This window comes from Mya arenaria, chromosome 5, assembly GCF_026914265.1.
Source record: "Mya arenaria isolate MELC-2E11 chromosome 5, ASM2691426v1".
Taxonomy (NCBI): Eukaryota; Metazoa; Mollusca; class Bivalvia; order Myida; family Myidae; genus Mya; species Mya arenaria.
Genome location: NC_069126.1, coordinates 71,963,537 through 71,985,493, shown reverse-complemented (window position 1 = coordinate 71,985,493; position 21,957 = coordinate 71,963,537). Strand labels below are relative to the sequence as shown.

The window sequence follows — 21,957 nt, the reverse complement described above, 5'->3', positions numbered from 1 at the left end:
TATCCGGTGTCCGTTCCCACACAGTGAAAATGGTGTCAATATGTCAGACATTAGGTCTTATGTATTTAAGATCAACAATTGTTTTTTATGGGTTTTTTTTTACAAATGGTAGCAAACAGAATGTTTACTTCAAAGACACTTGAGCAATTGAAATAATCTCTTGAATCAAGTGTATGAACTGTCAACATTGAAGTAGTACAAAAAGTAGCACTTTAAATCAGGAAATTAATTCATGATAAAGCACATTTAACCGACAACTGAACAAGTTTAAACTCAAATTTTATAACAGGGGTTAGCTCAAACGAGTGAATGCGAATACAAATGATCATTTTGTCAAACAATTTCAAAACTGTATTATTTATAACAACATTTTAAATAACAAAATAGTAGGTTTAAGTTGAGGATTCCAATGCACCTTTTCATTTCGTTAAGATTTAATGAACAATAAAGTTGATATCATGCATTTCGTCATGGTCCCCTGATATGAATTGTCCTGGATAATGTACACATATTTAGCATGAATCTTAAAAGGGACAAAACTCAAACTACGTCGATCCGTTAATAGGGTCCTACTAAACACTACAAAGTCAGGCAAAGTCTAGCAAAGTCAAGCAAAGCCTAGCAAAGTCAGGCAAAGTCTAGCAAAGTCAGTTTTATTTTAAACAAAGTCAATTTATTAACACTTACAAGTAATATTTAAAAACAAAAGTATGTCTTTGTGGTATAAATGACTTTATGAGAAAGAGAATAAGGCTTATTTGCATGATACAATATCTAAGTCAAGCAAAGTCAAGCAAAGTCGAGCAAAGTCTAGCAAAGTCAGGCAAAGTCAGGCAAAGTCTAGCAAAGTCAGTTTTATTTTGAACAAAGTCAACACTTATAAGTAATATTTAAAATAATAAACAATGCCTTTGTAGTATAAGTGACTTTATTAGAACAAAATAAGGCATATTTGCATGATATAATATCTTAAGTCAAGCAAGGTCAAGCAAAGCTAGTTTTATTTTGAACAAAGTCAATTTATTTACACTTATAAGTAATATTTAAAAACAAAACGATGTCTTTGTTTTTTATTTGTCTTTATGAGAATGGGAATAAGGCATATTTGCATGGTACAATATCAAAGTCAAGCAAGGCCAAGCAAAGTCAGGCAAAGTCTAGCAAAGTGAGTTTTATTTTGAACAAAGTCAACTTATTAACACTAATAAGTAATATCTAAAAAAATAAACGATGCCTTTGTTGTATAAATGACTTTATTGTCTCAACGAGGACAACATTTGTACCAAGTAATGTATGGAAATCCATCAATGCATAAGTAAGTTATAGCGCGGACACGAGCATGTGTACTCTGACCTTTAAATGTCTGTCTCGTGTGACCTTGACTTGAGGTATGGACCCGGGTCAAGGTCACTGCACATCGTTTCAATGAGGACAACATTTGTACCAAGTAATATGGTAATCCATCAATGCATAAGTAAGTTATAGCCTGGCCACGAGCATGTGTACTATGACCTTTAAATGTGTTGTGTGACCTTGACCTTTGAGGTATGGACCCGGGTCAAGGTCACTGCACATGGTCTCAATGAGGACAAGATTTGTACCAAGTAATATGGTTATCCATCAATGCATAAGTACGTTATAGCGTGGACACGAGCATGTGTACCCTGACCTTTAAATGTCTCATGTGACCTTGACCTTTGAGGTATGGACCCGGGTCAAGGTCATTATGAATTTGCAAAAGAGTTTCAGCCCTAGCACTATTTTCCAACAACTTATGAACACTTTGTCTGTTGATTTAACACCAGAAAACCATATCAAGTTAGTTTCGTGTTTCTGCTATCACCATTTCTTTACAGTCACTATAAATTAACGTCCATGTGACACACTCAAGGCCACATCTCTGTGGTCATCTCTGGGGTCATCTCTGAATCCATCCACCAAAGAAAGAGGTCCTGCAAAACATCATTCAAAACCACATTAATGTCTTCAAATATGATAAAAATCACTGTAAACTTGAAAATGCATACAAGAATGCAACGTTTACATCATCAAATGCTATTTAAGTGGGGAGAAACATTGCTTTTAAGAACTACTTGAAGGGGTACAACAACGCGGAAGCATTTGGGTGTGGGCTAGACCTTTATGCAAACCTTAACTTCTTTAGGGTACAATGTGAAGAAGGGTATTAGATGACCAAGTTCCCCAAGTTTCAAAGTGATAGCTTTGATAGTTCCATGTAAGTGACCTAAACAAAAAACTTAACCAACACCTTCCGACGCCTCTGACAACGACAATCAAGTGACGACAATAGCTCGTCATTTTTTTCATAAATCACAGGAGCTAAAAATTAATAAAACATCAAATTTTTAACTTAAATATGAAATCTGCGATCTGATTTTTTGTCAGCAATCTTATATCACTGGTTTCTATGCATTTTTGCATAAATTGGCTCGTTCAAAGACAAAAAATAAAAAAGTTATCAAAGCGTTTAATCTGTGACAGTGCAGCTTTAAGTGTTAATCTAAAAAAGAAATACACTTTTTTTCCATTTGCTATGAAAAATTGTACCGCAACAGCAATTTAAAGACAGTGATACTCATTGATGGAATAGGCCTTCGGACAGCTACATTTTCTAAGAAAGGGAGATCAGACTAAATTTGATGTTTTTCCAGATATGATTAATAGATTTACATGAAATAAAAAAAAAAAACATGATGCAGTGTTTGTGTTATTCTTGTTCCTTTTCCCTGATTTAGTCCCTTCACTCCATTTAAAATGTGTTTTTTAGAGCTTTACTATAGAAACTAGAAGCGCCGCAATGCGACGAAACCAGGTTTTTGTTATGGGCAATCAGAAATTATAGCCAATTCATTTGTTGTATGACTTGTTACCCAGTAAAGTAAGAAAGTTTTGTTTTTCTATAAATCAACAGAAAAATTAACTTACCTTGTAAAATATTCTCAAAAAATCAGTTGTCTGCTTTTTGAAAACAACCTTAAGTTTTTAACTTACACTCAACAAATCAAGTACCTAGTCCTTCTTCCCCACCCTCAAAAGCAAGTTCAATCTGCAGCTTCATATAAGCTATATTCACACTAAGATTCATCACTATTCATCAATTCTAACTAAGTTGTTGGGCAGAAAAACAATTTTCTATTTTTAGGAACAGTGACCTTGACCCCACCTCCCAAGCTAGCTCTTCACATAAGCTACCTTCCCTCTAAGTTTCATCAATATCTATCAATGCTAACTAAAGTTATTGGGCAGAAACCATTTTTCTATTTTTAGTAACAGTGTCCTTGACCCCACCCCCCTCAAAAGAAATTCCAAGCTTGCTCTTCACAAAAGCTACTAGTACCTAAACACAAAATTTCGTCAATATCTTTCAATCCTAACTAAAGTTATTGGGCAGAAACCATTTTTCTATTTTTAGTAACAGTGACCTTTACCTTAGCTCCACCCCCCTCAAAAGCAATCCCAAGCTAGCTCTGTACATAAGCTACCTACACACCAAGTTTTATCAATATCTATCAATGCTAACTTAAGTTATTGGGCGGACACCATTTTTAAATTTTTAGTAACAGTGACCTTGACCTTAGCCCCAACCCCCTCAAAAGCAATCCCAAGCTAGCTCTTTACATAAGCTACCCACACACCAAGTTTAATCAATATCTATCAATGCTATCAAAAGATATTTGGCAAAGAACATTTTTCTATTTCAAGTAACAGTGACATTGACCGTAGCCCCTCCCCACTCAAAAGCAATACCAAGCTAGCCCTTCACATGCTACCTACACACCAAGTTTCATCAATATCTGTCAATGCTAACTAAAGTTATTGGGCAGAAACCATTTTTCTATTTTAAGTAACAGTGACCTTGACCTTAGCCCCTCCCCCCTCAATAGCAATCCCCAGCTAGCTCTTCACATAAGCTACCTACACACCAACTTTCGTCAATATCTATCAATCCTAACTAAAGTTATTGGGCAGAAACCATTTTTCTATTTTTAGTAACAGGCGACCTTGACCTTAGCCCCACCCCACTCAAAAGCAATCCCAAGCTAGCTCTTCACATAAGCTACCTACAAACCAAGTTTCATCAATATCTGTCAATGCTAACTAAAGTTATTGGGCAGAAACCATTTTTCTAATTTAGGTAACAGTGACCTTGACAATTTTTCTATTTTAAGTAATAGTGACCTTGACCTTAGCCCCTCCCCACTCAAAAGCAATCCCAAGCTAGCTCTTCACATAAGCAACTTACACACCAAGTTTCGTCAATATCTATCAATGCTAACTAAAGTTATTGGGCAGAAACCATTTTTCTATTTTAAGTAACAGTGACCTTGACCTTAGCCCCACCCCCTTCAAAAGCAATCCCAAGCTAGCTCTTCCCATAAGCTACCTACACACCAAGTTTCATCAATATCTATAAATGCTAACTAAAGTTATTGAACAGAAACCAATGTTTGACGCCCGCCTGCCAGCACGTCCGCCCGCCCGCCCAACGACAACCTCATTCTAATAACCCGGTTTTCGTTGAAAACCTGGTTAAAAATGTAAAAGTTACAAAATTTGATTTATTTTCAGCATATATTATAGATATATACAATCATTAGCTTCAAAATAGTGACTAAAACATTTTATTTTATAAAACAGTATTAACTTTCTTATCTCTACACCCCTAACCCAACACATTTAATCTGCCCTTACCCCGAGTGAAGAATGAAAGGTCCACAAGGCCTCTTAAAATCAATGAGAATCCTGTTTACTTATTTTAAAGCATTAAAAAGGCTTTCTATACATAATGGAACAACAATTAGTATCTGGTCTCCAATGCTGTCACAGCTGTATTTCCATTGAGAAATTCTGAGAACTTTTTGTAAAAATGATGAAAGGAAAGCTACAACGCCAGACTTCTGGCAGTTTTTACTAATTTGGAAACAAATACACAGAAGCTCACCATGCTGTTAAGGAGTCTGATATTAATCCTGGCTACAGTTCCGATGGAGATGTCAATTCCAGACGGCTGGAAAACTGGCCTGGTGCACTGGATCTGCACCATTGGCAGTACCTGCAAGAGGAGGGTGTAAATCTGGGAAACTGAATTTGTAATCAATTTAAGAGAGTGTGTATCCATCATAAGTAGTGTACAAACAAGTACCAGTAGGCGAGTAGTTCTCGGACACTTTTAGAGGTTTTATCGATAAAGTATCCTTATTTTAAAGGATATATGATATTCCAATGTTTATAACAAACCTCAGCTCTTCTTCTGTTGAAATAATGCAAAATCAAGTGAAATGAAGCAACTTAAGTCCATTCTTATAGGCTCTGAATGAGGTGCTCAAAAGGGGTTAAATTTTAGTTCGAAATCGGGAAACATGCGCTGAAGTGAATTTTTTTATTTAATATATATAAAAATGGAATTTTCAAACCAGTACGAAATATATATCTTAGTACTTTCATTAAAAACTAATCTAATTGTACATATATACATTTACAGGCTTTCAAGTGACGGATAACAGAAAAGTAGGGATAAAAGTAGGATTTTTGGGAAAAAGTAGGGAAAAATAGGGATATTAAGAGTGAAAAGTAGGGATAGTACCGGGCTCTTTACTTACCTTTTGTATGCGAACAAATGACTACCAAATCAATTGTCCTTTCCAATAACTCATTCATCTGCCCCTGAATACACTCCACCCGTGAGATTTAGTCCACGGAAAAAGAAAAGTTTACTTTCAAATGCCAATGCTTCAATTTCCGCTTGGTTGGGTGTAGCCCTTTTGTGTATAATTCTGTGTTCTAAAGGTTATATTGGGTTTTCAATAACAATGTAAGAAACATGCCCTACAACCAAACCAGCAAAAAGAAAAGCATGACATTTGAAATATGAGTTAACGTATTTTCTCCTTCAGGGGCAGATGAACTAGTTATCGGAAAGGGCAGTTAGAACTGCTTTATTGACAATGGGCATATTGGCCGATACCTGACCCATTTTTCACAAACAGGCTCAAGAATTGACTCAACTGAGTCCACCAAGTTTCACAAAAAAGAAACAAAGATTTATACAAGAAATATTGGCTTAACACTCAAACAAGCCAAATTGTAGCAAGGCATTTCAACTTAAAACTTTTCTACTATTGGGGACTCAATCTCCCAGATGAAATGCCTTTCAGGGGCAGGCATGCATGCTATATCCCCCGCCGGCAGAAAAATCCCCCGGAATTCCTAGCAATCACATGGCCCCCTGCAGGGGGATCCATATCCCCAGGAATTTTTATTTTAATTATTTTTTAATTTTTTTTTAAAAATAGCTCAAGGATGACAGTGTCCATAATACTATGAGTGTGAAATTCCATTAAGGACCATGATGACTAAGTCCAAAAATTACTTATTTAGAGTGCGTTTCTGTATGCATTCCTATACCATGAATGTAGATATTGCTGTGTAAAAATCCCCTGGTGTAATATCAAAATCCTCTGGAATTCAGACCTAAATCCCCTGGCAAGCCTCTTAGAAATATGGCATGTATGGGCAGGTAAATGAGTTATTGGAAAGGACAATTGTGATGTACATGTAGTTATCTTTGCTTATAAACCAGGGCTCCAAGAGGGATTCAGCCACAAAATGCAGAGATGAACCTGGAAATGGTGTCTCTGACTTGTAGACATGCACCACTCATTCTCATCATAGAACCCCTCTTGCAGCACTGGGGACCTACTGCATCAAACTGATCTTACAAAAACACTAGAAATGGCTTCTTATTAAAACCAAGATTTAGATTAATTCAATCAATGCATTCAGTTAAAACGTTTCTATTATTTCTTGAACTATTTGTACAAAAAAAGTAGGGATAGTAGGGCTTTTTCAAGACAAAGTAGGGAAAAGTAGGAGCTTAACAACAAAGTAGGGAAAAGTAGGAGCTTAACAACAAAGTAGGGAAAAGTAGGAGCTTAACAACAAAGTAGGGAAAAGTAGGAGCTTAACAACAAAGTAGGGAAAAGTAGGAGCTTAACAACAAAGTAGGGAAAAGTAGGAGCTTAACAACAAAGTAGGGAAAAGTAGGAGCTTAACAACAAAGTAGGGAAAAGTAGGAAAAGAAGGGCCCGCTTGAAAGCCTGCCATATAACATGAAGCTCATTAAAATGAAATAAGTGGTATCTATTTTTAGCACATGTGTAATGTAAATGCTCAACTAAACATGAATATTTTCATAAATGCAGAAAGTCGTCTGTCCAAAAAAGGAAGTGTACCAAACAAATTGTATAACCTAACTGTTGCCCATATTTTAAGTTGTGCTTTTTGTGCATGCGCACTATACAATTGTGATTCCCAGCGAAAGTAAAACGTGATTTTGTAAACAACTGGAAACTTTTGAAATTTAACGTCTTAAATTCCTTACCTCATGAAAAGATTTGTAACCGGCTGAAACTTTTCAAACACCTGATTGATTTAACATGTTTCTGAGTTGAAATTTCCTTAACAGGTGCTTAATATGTAACTTTCAAAATGAGGACAAAATCACGAGTGTTTGAGAACAATTAGTGTCCGAGAACTACTTGCCGACTGGTATAGAACATCTGAATTTTAGTATTGTAAAGGAGACAAGGTTTTGTCTGAGATCTTAACTTGAATTTTGATGCTGATACTGTGAGTTTTGCTCAAAACAAGTATGGACTTAAAGCAAGTGCATAGATGGCTTGACATCCCAGATTGATCGCTTACCTGAAGTTTGTAGGGCTATAATTGAGAGCTCTGCCGTAAACTGCAGGGAATGTCCACATGAGCCTCTTGTCTCGGAGGAAAAAGGTGGCTTAAGTGACTGGTGTTACAACTATGCATTTCCACCCAAACGCAACACTGAGTACCTGAAAATGAAAGAGAATGACCATGCACTTATGGAAACTAACTGGACTGGAAATACGCCTCGGTAAACAGGCAGTTTTGAGTGTATCAGATAAAACTTCCACAAAAAAATTGTGAGGCCTCCAATACAGCAGTACTGTCAACAATGCCGAAACCTGTTAATCTGTTTATCAGTCATGGAGCTGTTCTGGTCTCTGGCATCAAAGACACTGCAACTGTACAATTCACTAGAAATTTCTGTACAGAAAACAGAAACATCTATTTCTGAGCAGTCTTTCGCCTTGTCCAAGATATAATGACAAAAAGTGTTTCACAAAGGTTAAAAAATAAAAGTATTTAAATAGCCAAATACATTCCATAACAGTAGGGTCATGGTGTTATAAGAATTTGAATAAAATCATTAGGTTCGAGCTCCATTTTTTTCAGGGTGCTTTAAATGTTGGAATACTGATTTTTTTAAATTTTGCGTTGTATTTCTAAATGCTTTTGATAATGTGACAGAATTCTTTTATTATGTTTTTTAGCCAGGCTTGTGGCACAGGCGCCAAATAAAGATATGGGCAAAACAATTGACTACATTCCTTCTAAGTAGAAATAAATGACATTTAACCAAAAATAGCACGATATTATTTTGAATTTGACTGCTTGTAAATGGTCTACCATTTTTAGAAGCCCAAGGAAGCAAATAAAAGTTTGTTTTTCTTATACTAGAATCAATAACAAACAAACAAGGTCATTCTAATTTTTTAGCATTATCTTGATGCATAAAATTTTAAAATCACTTTCTGTATTGGGTCTGAAGTGCCTACGAATGGGAAAAAAACGCACACTATTTACATATGAACTTTAAGTTCAGTTACAAACCTAGTAAAAACATCTCTTGTTGCAAAAATGCTAACAGAACACAAAAATGAAGTATAAAACATTTAATATTTCTAAATTTCAGTAAGAAACCTTATAATTGTAATTTGATAATCAGACTTTTAAGCTCAGTTTTCAGTTGCAACTGTCAAACTTGAAAATTCATTAAAATAAAAGAGTGTCAGTCATATGTTTTAAATTCCTCATTGAACACCAAACGTATGATTTTTCACTGGTTCAGTTGTTAGAAGTAGACACGATGTAAATGTACCATGTGTTGTAAGTGTCTACGGATGGGACATACAACTATTTAATGTGATGAACCAAGCTGCATGCATAAGATATTCCCTGATTGTATCCACAATAGATGTACTGTATCCAGTGACTAACCACTTCAACGTTTTATAAAGGAAATTTCAACTTAGAAACATGTTATCAATAACCAGGGCTTTTTCTATAGTTCCCACAGGTCCCACTATTAGACCCATTCCCAAAGCAAAATATATGATATTTTTCCCAATCTTCAGAGAAAAATCCCAATCAAAAGTAGGTCTTTTTACCTGTAATGGTTCATTCAACATCCTTAAATTATGTGATGTAAAGTTTTGGGGATAATCAAATTCAGGAATTATTGATTTTCATCACATTTAGAGATCAATATGAACTATGAGTATCTGTCATGATTTATTGCAATAGATATTTACACCCCAAGAATTAATATTTTACCTGTTTAAGGTCTTTTGAAAGGGAAAAGAAACTAATATTTAATAATTTCCTGATTCACAGGAGACTTAAAAGCTTGTTCTTTTAACTGTAAAATTTCCCAATTTAGGCATAATTGCGACGGTCCATAGAATTACCGGAATCCCTCTAATTACCGGAATCTACCAAAATCTACCGGAATTCCCTGAGAAATAAAAATAAAACTATACTTAAATGCTGTTTGGGGTGTTTTTAAGCTTTAATATATGTAATGTACTAAGAGGTTTACCTTTATAATCATATTTCCATAAACAGAAAGTGACCAGGATTCCGGTCGGATTGCCGATGACAACAATTTAAAAGTCTGGTATGGACAGGTGAGGTCAAATACAGCTGTCTTCAGGTCAGTAACCTCATGCACTTGCCAGTTTTTATTAGTCAATCAAAGGCACAACAAATAATATAAGCTTGCTTATCATGTCCATATTGCCATTTGTAGGGTTTTAGCCAGGTTGTAGAAAGGACAGGGTTCTGCAAAACAAGCACATTGTATCAGGCTGTGAAGAACTTCAACATTATAAAAGTTTACAGAAAATGTTAGTATTGTTTTTCATTGTAAGTAATATTGGGTTTCAACCAGCAAATATGTTATGTTTGTTGGTAAGTGTTATCATATTTCAGTTTTAATCAAAACAATATAGTTGCCTTGCCATTCTTAAAGCTGCACTCTCACAGATTGACTGTCTTGGCAACTTTTTATTTTTTGTCTTGGAATGAGCCAATTTTGCGTAAATGTTTGGAATCCAGTGATATAAGACTGCTGACAAAAGAACAGATTGCAGTTATCATATTTTGTTTGAAAAGTGATGTTTTTATGGCTAAAAGCTAACGCTTTAGGAAAAATGAAATTTTCTACAGTTTACCTAACAGTTGAGAGCTGTTCTATTGTGAGTTCTCTAATATGACTGAATTGAAGGCATTGATACCAAAATCAGCTCATTCTGAGACAAAAACTAAAAAAATGTCTTAATTGTGAATCTGTGAGAGTGCAGCTTTAAGCTTTTACTTACATAAAGGCAGAAGGGAACCCATGCTGTATTCCATGAAGGCAGAAGAGAACCCATGCTGTTCTCCATGAAGGCAGAAGAGTACCCATGCTGTTCTCCATGAAGGCAGAAGAGTACCCATGCTGTTCTCCATGAAGGCAGAAGAGAACCCATGCTGTTCTCCATGAAGGCAGAAGAGTACCCATGCTGTTCTCCATGAAAGCAAAAGGGTGTTACCAATAAAGGACCCTTCCACAACTCAGCTAAAACTCTACCACTAGCAAAACATGTTCAAAGTTTCGTGTGCAAATGTTGAGCAGTTTTTGAGTTACAGTCCAGGTTTAAGAATATTTATCAAAACAGCAAAGTAAAACGGGCGAATAGTCGGCGCTACCAAAACCCATAGACCAAGCTTGTAACAATATGAACATATTTTTATCAGGCTTGTTCATGAGAATATGAATTTTGAGGCCTAAGTCATGAAGGGAAAAATAATTCTGATCAAATTAGATTATGTGAACAAAAGCATGTTTTTAACATAATCTACCTGGCCAGTTTCAGGTCTGTGGACTTCTGTGAGAAAAGCTTGTGGAGTTTCTTCTCAATGCGTGACTTCACCATGGAAACAGACTGCTCTGAATTCCGAGCATCGTTGACAGACTTCTGAAACTGGACATAACTGAGGAAGTGTTCCTTGTTCCTCTCCTGAATATGTGCATTGTGAAACATTGTTTAATAGATTCTTGACATGTGAATAACCTGTAGAAACTGAAAGGGGGCAATTCTTTAATTCAGAAATGAAATTACAAAATCATGTTCTAAAACTTATGAATGAAGTCACTGGGTATTACTTAGCCATTCTATTATAGTCCCCAACCAATTTTGTTGCCATAGTAACAATATTTTTTGATGTGCGTCATAATCATATCCTTATTAGCCCCTATTAATAAAACCACTTTTGCACAAAGTTTCATGTATCAGTTACTCAGTATCAGAAAATTGGATACTGTGATAAGAAGTATGCAAGCTACTAAGTTGCTTGCAAACTTTTTATCACAGTATCAATTTTTCTGGATAGAAAATATGTGCATGCCCTTCATCCACAAGCCATGTTTCTTTCACCTAGCTGCCATATGTTTTGAGTTATTGCTGCATCTAGTTTTTCCAATGGAACCGATAGAATACTTATTAAATATGTACATTGTGATGATTCCAAAATTAACTATATTAAATAAAACACCTGTTTTTCTTATAATTCTGAAATAGGTTTACATATGTGGTATAATTCTAGGTTGATAGTAATGTCTTAAATATCAATAAAATATTTCAGACAATTAAACAGTTAATAGTAAATTTCAAGCTTTCTGTAGCTATTAAATAATGGTTCTCAGCAGAATGTATGGCTCTTATAACTATGTACTAACGTCTGATGTACCTTTTTTGTGAAATATACACAGCAATGCCAGTAAATATGACGAAAGTGTACCTTTTCTCAACAAATGGTACATCACAAAAATCTGTTTGATCATGACTCATTCGTCGAAATTAGTCTTTTGGATGAACAAGCCCGAATTCATACACTACTGATTGGTATAACATTTTTGAACAAGCCCTGCTGTATAAAACCCAGATTTTGAGCCAGCCTGAAAAGCATTTTTCCAGTGCAGGGCTTGCGGGCTTGTGCTTATTTCGACCACTGTTTAACTGTCCAAGATCTTCTCTTGTCCAGAGATCTATCCCCCTACTGGCATTAAGCCCACACATGGTAAAAACAAATAGGTTATTTTGATGGATTATACATGTATGTAAGTTGGGTGAAATTGTGAATGTTTTGGAAGTAACAAAGCGTTAAGACAAGGCAAGTGGTCTTGAATATAATTCTTAACCTATGACAGTAAGAGCTAATGAACCTAATGTTAGTCAATCATTTAATTGTACATGATTCTTTTCATGTAAAAACAATATCTTTCATGAAAATAAAGCATGAAAACATGCAGAAAACAATATTCATCTTCAAAAAAGGTTATAACTATTTTGGATCAACAGGCCATGCCCCAAGAACCCCTTAACTCCCAAGGGGGAGGACCCCAACACTTCTGCATATTGTAACGACCTACGCAGTCGAGGCAAAACTTCCTTAAAAGTCAGGGAATATGTTGAAACACAACGAACACCGAGTTGAACGTTAAATGGTTTATAGTGTATTCTTATATCTTCGAATCATAAACATCAAACAGTATGTATAGTCATCAGATAACAGTTTATGTTGCATTGGCTCTCATGTTTTCTATATTTGGTAACAATCAACTATATATCGTTAAAACAACGAAGGAACGTTGTTTATATAGAGAACAGGATATGCCCAGTAATCAAAACTGACCGATGGCGGTCGGACCAGTGAAACGTCCGACCAATCACCGAAGGGCCGGTGAAACGCTGACCAATCAAGAGGACCGCCCTAACAGAACAGGGGGACCGGTAGGGCGATACTCACAGTTCCCACTGGGCGCTCTGGCAGCCATGACAGTTTGTTTATAATATTAAAAATACAAATTCAAGACATTAAATCAAGCAGTAGCGAAGTGGCTCAAAATATAAATGTTTATTATAGGACAACTATGAATCTGTTAATAATGTTTATCTAGTTAAGAAAATGGTGAAGCAGTTAAACTTATCAGTTCACATACATTCAACATGTATATGTGGAGAACCCCTCTTGTATGTACATAGCAACAGAAATAAAATGATTGGATGGAATTTAAACAGACATGACCGAAAGTAAGTGTAACGTTAAATTATCAATTTATAAAACATATCATAGTCTTCAAATATATCTCAGTACTTTATGTTAGTTCCACAAAAAGATGGCAAGTAAATGTCCAGGTGAGTAACCTGTGTAATGACAGGGTCATTACAATATTTAGGGGATATACCTCCTACTTATTGGCCATGTGATATTTCTTGCATGACTTTTTCCAACTATTTAGGGACATTATTTTACAATAGTTAAAGGAAGAATTATGGGACTTGCCATACATGTGTCTAGTGTCTCCTGCAAAAACATGTGCCAAGTTTCATTTGACTATCTTGAACATTTTCTGAGTTGTGACCAAGTTAAAAAAAATCACAACAACCCAACGACACCAAGGTTATGACAATAACTGGTATTTTTGTTTTTTTAAACACAGATGAGCTTATAAGGATAATATTACTAATAATGATATTAAATAGAGAATAATACCAATAATGATAATACCGGTAGGTTATGAATTCTAAAGTCAAAGGGAAGTCACTGAGATTTGCATTTTCACCATTTCTCATGATAGATTTGTCTCCCTTGCCTTAAATGTTGAACTTCTCACTAAATTATCATTTTTAACTCTACTGTAACAGCTATTTTAATACAGTATTGATATGGTAATTCCTACAGAAATTAAAATATCAAAAGTAATGAGTTGGTTTGTTTCATAACTAGATTTCCATGGGTTTTTTTAGAATATGAAGGGGCAGTTTTACTTCCTCCTTATTTCCTTGATGAGCCTCAAACCTGTACATGTGCTCTGTGACGTAAATTATGAATATGTCTGTTAAAATGTTAAAGGCAATATGTTCAGAGTCTTGAAAAGAAGTTTGAGGATCTTTGTAAAAAAATTGGAAATTACAAACTTAACCATTATTAAAATAAATCTTGTTTGTTAAATGTCAGGTCATTAACATTGTACATTTATGTAGGAAGGCAAAAATCCTTGGAAGTATTTATAGCTTAATACTCATGGATAGATACCTGCAATAACTGGTATACACTCTTGTTCAAAGATGGCTGTCTGGCTTCTCCACCATCATACTTGCACCTGTAAACACAATATTACAGTTACCAGTGTTAGATGACAACTGATTTACACACTGTACAAGGACGGCTGTCTGGCCAGATCCCTCACTTCACCACCATCATACTTGAACCTGTAAACACAATATTACATTTAATAATGTTAGATGAAAATTGTGACACTATTTTACCTGTTGCATTTTTAAACATATATTTGATGTAGTGTTAGCCCAGCCAAAATGAGTCCTTTCAGTTTGTGATCATTTTCATCTATCATGATAGCATTTGCTTATCAGAACACAAGAAGAATTTTACCCATCTTTTACTGCACAAAACACATAAACAAGGTGCACAATTGTAAGAGCCCAATATGATGTCACTTCCTGTTTACCTGTAACATTACTTGGATGTTTTTAATGCAGTCTGAACAAACACAGGAGATTAGAATGACAGATGCTGACTGTGTCTAGTCTAATAAAACATAGTTTGTCATTCAGATGCTTGAAAAAATACTGCAGCAAACAACCTTGTGATTTATTTTCTATGGGTCAAAATTCCAATCCATTTATAAGAAGCCAACCAAGCATGATAACATATCAATTAATTCATTAGCAATGATGTTGTGAGTAGATATTAAACCAGGAGCAGCCAGGGATAATGCAACAAAAGAGGTTGTGGGTATGTACCAGTAAACAGATAATGGTTTTCTAATTTCAGTAACAGTGGCCATTTCCTTGACATTAGTGATCTAACAATAATGCCAACTAATGTCCTCTCAAGAAAAACCTAACAACAAATTGGATTGGAAAAGCAAAGCATATAGTTCACAAAGATCATTACTTCTAAGGGCACAATTCAAGAAATATCAGACAGGGTGATAGAGCTTGCTACCTCATTGTCTATGGTTGCTGTCAACATGAGAATTTAACTTCATGTATTAACCTTGACAGTGGCGTATCCAGGATTTCGTAACTGGGTGGGGCACAACCTTTAAATCCTGTCAAAACTTTTATTTCACAAGTATTGAAATGACATGTATAAAAAATGTTGATGATTTCAACCCTTCATTCAATAATACTTTTATACATCTGACAAAGTGGACTTAGTTATGAAAAAAAAAAAATATGTATGTATATATCAGCTTATTATTTGTTAAGGTATCAATTTAAGGTTAAAATTAGGGATTTTCATGGTTCCAATGCCGGCCAACTGGGGGGGGGGGGGGGGGGCATTGGCACTTGTGCCCCTCCTCACTAGATCCACCACTGCTTGACCAAGTTGTAGCAAGATGACATCTTTAAAATGTCCTCAAAGTGTATTTAAGTGGAGTTTCCACTAAAACATGAGCGGTTTCCTTTTCACAATACAAGTTAATAAGTAAAATATAAGTTAATCAGCTTTTTCCACCAAAGCATTATTATTATCTTCCTCAAAAATACAACCAGGGTTGAGAAAAGACCCCAGTAGCAATATTTATGAGAAAAGCTACACTTCTACAAGTCTACAAGTCTAGCAAGTCTACACGTAAAGACAAACAGGAAAGGTAACATTCAACTGATGATTTTTATACACTTACCCGGTAGTTTTTAAAAGTCATTTAAAATTTTGATGAATATCATGAAAACCCTTGCTTGAAATTTAGTTCACTACTGGTTTATAAACAAGCAATGGATAATATTGTTACAATTTTAGTAACAAAAGTTTATACTTACAACAATGCCATATCATTCGCGAAGGCTCCATTCAATGTGTCTCGTAGAAATGTACCAATCTCTGAACAGGCCTCTGGTACATGTTTCTACAGGAGATATAATTCATTATTTCAAACAGGCACAAGATACTAGTATCCTCTTTAACAAGCTTGACCTGTTTTCAACAGTTGATTTATAAAGGGAATAACAGATATGATAGAAGGAATAATAGTACTTAGTTTTGGTGTATTTACGCAAGTTGACAACTTGTGATCATGTGTATCGAAGATTCTTTTATAATTTTTTAGTAATTCATCCCACCCCAACCCTTCATTCAGACAGCTATAAGCTGGACTGAATCATTTCCTTGGTTGAAACCTTTTTGAAATGCCACCAGAATGTTCCCGTGTTTGGGTCAAACCAAATCCTCTTTGGTAAGGTAAGTAAATAGTGTTCTAAAAAATCACAGCTATGATCATCACCTTGAAAACTCAAAAAATGACATTAAATCAAACTCAAACATCTGGCCCCAATTTCTCGAAACTTCTTAAGTCCCTTATAACAGGATTAAGCTAATCTCACTATTTTTGTTGTTCTATAAAATGTGTTATATTTACTTCTTCAAGAATTTTTAGAAACTATGTAGGATTAATCTGTATGATTATCAGAATAACCCATTTTTCATTTATCAAAATCCAGTTTCAGTATGTATTTTGGCTAATTGAAATAAGCGACTTAAGGCTGTTAAGCTTAAGAAGTTTTGAGAAATTGGGGCCCGGATATTTTTTTTTTTTTTTTTAAATAAAGCTTATACCAGTCCAGTAGTTGGAATTTTTCTCACAACTCACTGTGAATGCAGTTTCCAGTGTAGATGTTCACTTCCTTTCATTCTCAATCCTTCCAACTGTCCACTAGAGAACTTTAATTGAAATACCTTTACCCTTTTTGTCCACACATACCATGGAAGGTGTCTCTAGTGGGGGCATGTTACCCTCCATTTCATCCTCCACCTATCCTGGCCAGCTATAAACTATAATACACATCCCTTTCCTGTTTCTCCCCATTTACTGTGGAAGCTGTCTCAAAAGTGTCTTTTCCTCATTTATCGTCCCCCCCCCCCCCCCACATTCTTCTCCCATCCAGGACAACTTTCCAATATATTAAACACCACTGTACCTTGTTTGTCTTCACTCACCGTGGAAGCAGTCTCCAGTGTAGATGTCTATTTCCTTCATTTCTTCTTTCCCATCACATTCTCCACCCATCCTGGCCAACTATCCACTATAACACACGCTCCTTTACCCCATTTCTCAACACTTACCATGGAAGCAATCTCCAGTGTAGGTGTCTTTTCCTCTGTTTCTTCCTCCCCATCACTATCTCCACCAGCTGCCTCTCGACTATAATACTCATCATTCTCCAAGCCTTTCCTGATAAAACAGAATTTATACATGAACTAAAGCAAGATGATTAGAATCAGATTCATTTTGGTTAAGTTTAACCGTTGCCAGGTATTATTGACTATGTTGTTTGTAACTTCTACTTACAGTTGCCTAAAAGGGTTAGACAGTCCTGTATGTGTTCAGAAACGGAATGTAATTTGGTATTATCAAAGAATAACCATTTTAACAGGGTTAAAGGAGACAAGCCATGCTTTTAATCAATCGTGACTGCTCGTGAGATCACGATTTAAAATTTCAGCACAATCAGCAGGGTCATTAACAATCATTTTGGTTTGCTTCATAAACTGAGATTCACCGTAAATCACTGTGTATATGACGCTAGCATAGATAGGACACAGGCAAAAGATTCAAGGAAAAAAGGAAAAATATACTTTATAACACCTATACCACAGTAAGGACACAGTGAAAACATGTCATAATTGGCAGGAACCATACAAGTTTTGACAAATTTCAAATCATGAACATAGCAAGGGTTGTTAAATAGTACAGCACAGCATAAATGATTAAATATAAATTGAAATATCAATGGCACAAGTTGAATAAAGCACATAGATAATTAATTGCAATACTGTAGAGCATTTGGGGTCCTTTCATCAAGACTCCAAGGAGTTATTTCATACCTTGAACAGCTTTTCAGTTGTAGAAATGCATGGAAAGTACTTCTAGTAAGAACGAGAGCTGTCGTAAGACAGCACGCTCGACTACGCCGCTTTGACTTAGAATTATACAATAACGATGTAATAATACCAAGTTTGGTCTCTTTATGTCAAACTTAACTAAATTTATTTGATACATAAGGTGACTTTGATGCTGCCCTCCCACCAGCTGGCCCAAACCATGACGCAAGTCATTCAAATAACTTGATTTCCCATTACGAAAATGTGGTTAAGAATATACAAATATGCCTTTCAAAGGAAATTCAAAAAAAAATATATATAAATAAGGGCCATAATTTGTATTTAGGCTTAAAACGGAGTTATGTTTCTTGTTGTAAGATGTTCGTAAATAATTTTGAATTTTATTAAGTGCATTTAATGAACGGTATAGAAGTTTTTTTATTGAAATCCCAACTTGCCCTTAACTTTTACTTGCCTAAAACTTTAACCTAAGTCAATCAGGGGCCATTACTTGTATTAAGGATACGGAGTTATGTAACCTCATTGGGTGATGGTCCTGAACAATTGTGTGAAGTATTAAGTCAATTGAATGAAGGGTATAGAATTAAGTTATTAAACAATATCCCAACCTGCCCTAAAACTTTAACCTAAGTGCCATAGTCAATCAGGGGCCATAATTTGTATAAAAGATAATATGGAGTTATCTAAACTCATTATGTGATGGCTCTGAACATCTGTGTGAAGTATTAAGTCAATTGAATGAATGGTTTTGGAGTTTTAAGTGAAAATCCCAACTTGCCCTAAAACTTTAACCTGCCCTAAAACTTTAACCTAAGTCAATCAGGCCATAACTTGTATTTAGGATAATATGGAGATATGTAACCTCATTGTGTGATGGTCCTGAACAATTGTGTGAAGTATTAAGTCAATTGAACAAAGGATATAGAAGTTATTAATAAATATTCCAACTGGCCTTAAAACTTTAACCAAAGTTCCATAGTCAATCAGGGGCCATAATCTGTGTAAAAAATAATATGGAATTATCTAACCTCATCATGTGATGGCCATGAACAACTGTGTGAAGTATTAAGTCAGTCAATTGAATGTAGGGTATTAGACTTATAAGTGAAAATCTCAACTTGCCCTAAAACTTTAACCGGACGCCGACGCTGACGCTGGGGCAAGTAGTATAGCCCACCTATTCTTTGAAGAGTCGAGCTAAAAAATGGCTTACAAAGCGATCTTAAATTTGTTCATTTCTATATATTTTCGGTCCAAAATGGCTAAATCAGTAAAAATTGTAATACATAAACCTGGTTTGTCATTCACACATCCCCAAACATCCCAATAATAATGACAAGATAACCATCAGATTTACGCGAACAGCTGCTTTGTTTTGCTTTGATGAACACTCGATATCTTCTAATTTGCAGAATTTTGTAATTGGCCCAAACACGTGGTAGATCACAGGAGACACATTTTGCTAATTATATAATACAAATTCTTTGTATATTGGTCAGCTTTTTATTTTTTCCATGTCTGAAACAAAACCAACTTTTTTTTTTTCTACAATCAGGCTTTGCGTATATATTACCTAAATATGTCAGTCAAATACTCTAACATCCCATTTTACTTCAGACTGGTTGACCCATCCCATTTTACTTCAGACTGGTTGACCCATCCCATTTTACTTCAGACTGGTTGACCAACTACAGTATTAACTATGTTTGAGTCTAGGCTGATTAAAAAATGATAGGAATAATAATAATCAATAATCGTTTCTGACAACCTTCAAATCATTGCCAAAATGTTTGAATTCACTACAAATATGAATGGGGAAAGGCAAAAGGGGGGGGGGGGGGGGGGGGGCGGTAGCTGTGATCTGTACCTTGACCATGACTCTTGGTTACCATATGTTAAACCTAACTGAAAATATTTGATACCATAGGTGAGTTTGACACCGCTCTTATGCCGGCCCGCCCCAACAGTCGCATACGTCATTCCAACAAACAGGTTTCACTTTGGTTATAAATATAAAAATGTTCCTGCCAAAAGCAAAAACAAAAAAATTAAAAGGTCAATAAAGGGCCATAATTTGTATTTGAGGGTAATATGGAGTAACTATGTGATGGCTGTTACCAAATGTGTGAGGCACTTAATGAAGGGTATAGAAGTAATAAGTTAAAATCCCAACTTGCCCTAAAACTTTAATCTGTCCCAATGTGCCCTAAAACTTAACTGAAGTCCCTAAGTCAACCAGGGCCATAATTTGTATTTAAGATAATATGGAGTTATGAATCCTCATTGTGTGATGGTCCTGAACAGCTGTGTGAAGTATTAAGTGAATCAAATGAATAAGTAAAATGCCAACCTGCCCTAAAACTAAGCCTCCTTACTCTTCAAATTGTCTAAAAAGGCTAAAAATTCATTTTCAGTCGGCAGGCTACGCCCACAGCTCCCCTTGACTCCCAATTTGATAGAGCCCAAGACTCCTCCTACAACCATTGATTTTTGTATCTAGTCACAAATTAAAATTATATGAACATCTTGAATGATTATTAAGTTAAAGCTGCACTCTCACAGATTGAACGTTTTGACATCTTTTTTTTATTTTTTGCCTTGAAACAAGCCAATTTTTGCCAAAATCTATTGAAACCAGTAATACAAGACTGCTGACAAAAAATTAAAACGCAGATTTTAATATTTAAGTTAAAAACTTGATGTTTAATGCATTTTTCTTAAACTGTTAGTAACGGTTTAAGCCATAAACCATTATTGTTTGTTTGGAAATATGAAAATCTGTGATCTGATTTTTTGTCAGCAATCTTTTATCATTGGTTTTGCAGATATTTATGCAAATATTTGACAAAAAATAAAAAAGTTGTAAAAATGGTATATCTGTGAGAGTGCAGCTTTAAGGCCAAGTGACTTTACAATAAGTAAAGCAAGAGTTATGGTACGTGCTGTACACATGCCTTTCTATAATGTCTCATGTGTACCATTTTCCATTTGAATATCAATAATATTATTATAAACTTGACTGTATTTTGAAGAACAAAATGTCCACGTTGTTTTCATTTATGACCAAGCTAACGCTTACCACAATGACGCCAATGACTTGTTGTTCTCCAAAATACAGGCGAGCTGTTAATAATAAATATAATTTTTATAATAATATTTAATAACAGAGAATAAATATTAATAACAGAGAATAAATTTTACAGTCAAAGAGAGGTCACTGCGATTTTCATTTTTTCATTTTCCATTGATATATTTGCCTCCCTTGCCTAAGTTGTTAAATATTAATCACTTGTTTTATCTTGCTTCTGTATATAACACTGTTTCTTTATAGAAATTGAAATGTTAAAAAATGAGTTGGTTAAATTCATAACAGTTACTGATATTCCCATCATAATTTTGTCTATACATTATGAAGTGGTAGTATTTAGAGCAAAATTTGTTTGTACAATGTTAGGTCATAACTTCCTTGTACATTTATTTTGGAATGCAAAAATCCTTGGGAGTATTTGTAACTTTAATAAGTTTATTATATGTACCTGCAATAACTGATGTAAACTTTTGTACAAGGATGGCCAGCTAGCCAGATCCCTCACTTCTCCACCATCATACTTGAACCTGTAAACACAATATAACAGTAACCAATAATATATAACTTCTGCGACACTGTTTTTATTTGTGGAATTTCATGGTTATGATTTTGCTATTTTAAAAAATAGGCTTAAGAGTCACAGCCAAGAAGAAAAGTGTTATTCAAGTTTGTGATAGCAATTTTGTTTTTTCGGAACACAAAGAAGAAATTCACTCCTAAATGGGGGCAATCTATTTAGAAAGTGCCTCTGGGTCAGATTGTATGGTTAAATGGAA

General features: G+C 35.1%; 1 protein-coding gene across 1 annotated transcript; it reads right to left on the bottom strand.

Moving 5' to 3' along the window:
- Nucleotides 1-1,022: 1,022 nt before the first annotated feature.
- On the bottom strand, nucleotides 1,023-21,749 carry LOC128234152 (uncharacterized). Its single transcript, XM_052948192.1, has 10 exons — nucleotides 21,630-21,749; nucleotides 17,314-17,422; nucleotides 16,014-16,099; nucleotides 14,260-14,326; nucleotides 11,023-11,180; nucleotides 10,500-10,682; nucleotides 9,719-9,960; nucleotides 7,726-7,868; nucleotides 4,964-5,074; nucleotides 1,023-1,952 (listed from the first exon to the last, which is right to left on the bottom strand). Exons 2-7 carry the CDS (start codon nucleotides 17,314-17,316, stop codon nucleotides 9,933-9,935), a joined length of 525 nt encoding a protein of 174 aa, XP_052804152.1. The 5' UTR covers nucleotides 17,317-17,422; nucleotides 21,630-21,749; the 3' UTR covers nucleotides 1,023-1,952; nucleotides 4,964-5,074; nucleotides 7,726-7,868; nucleotides 9,719-9,932.
- Nucleotides 21,750-21,957: the final 208 nt, after the last annotated feature.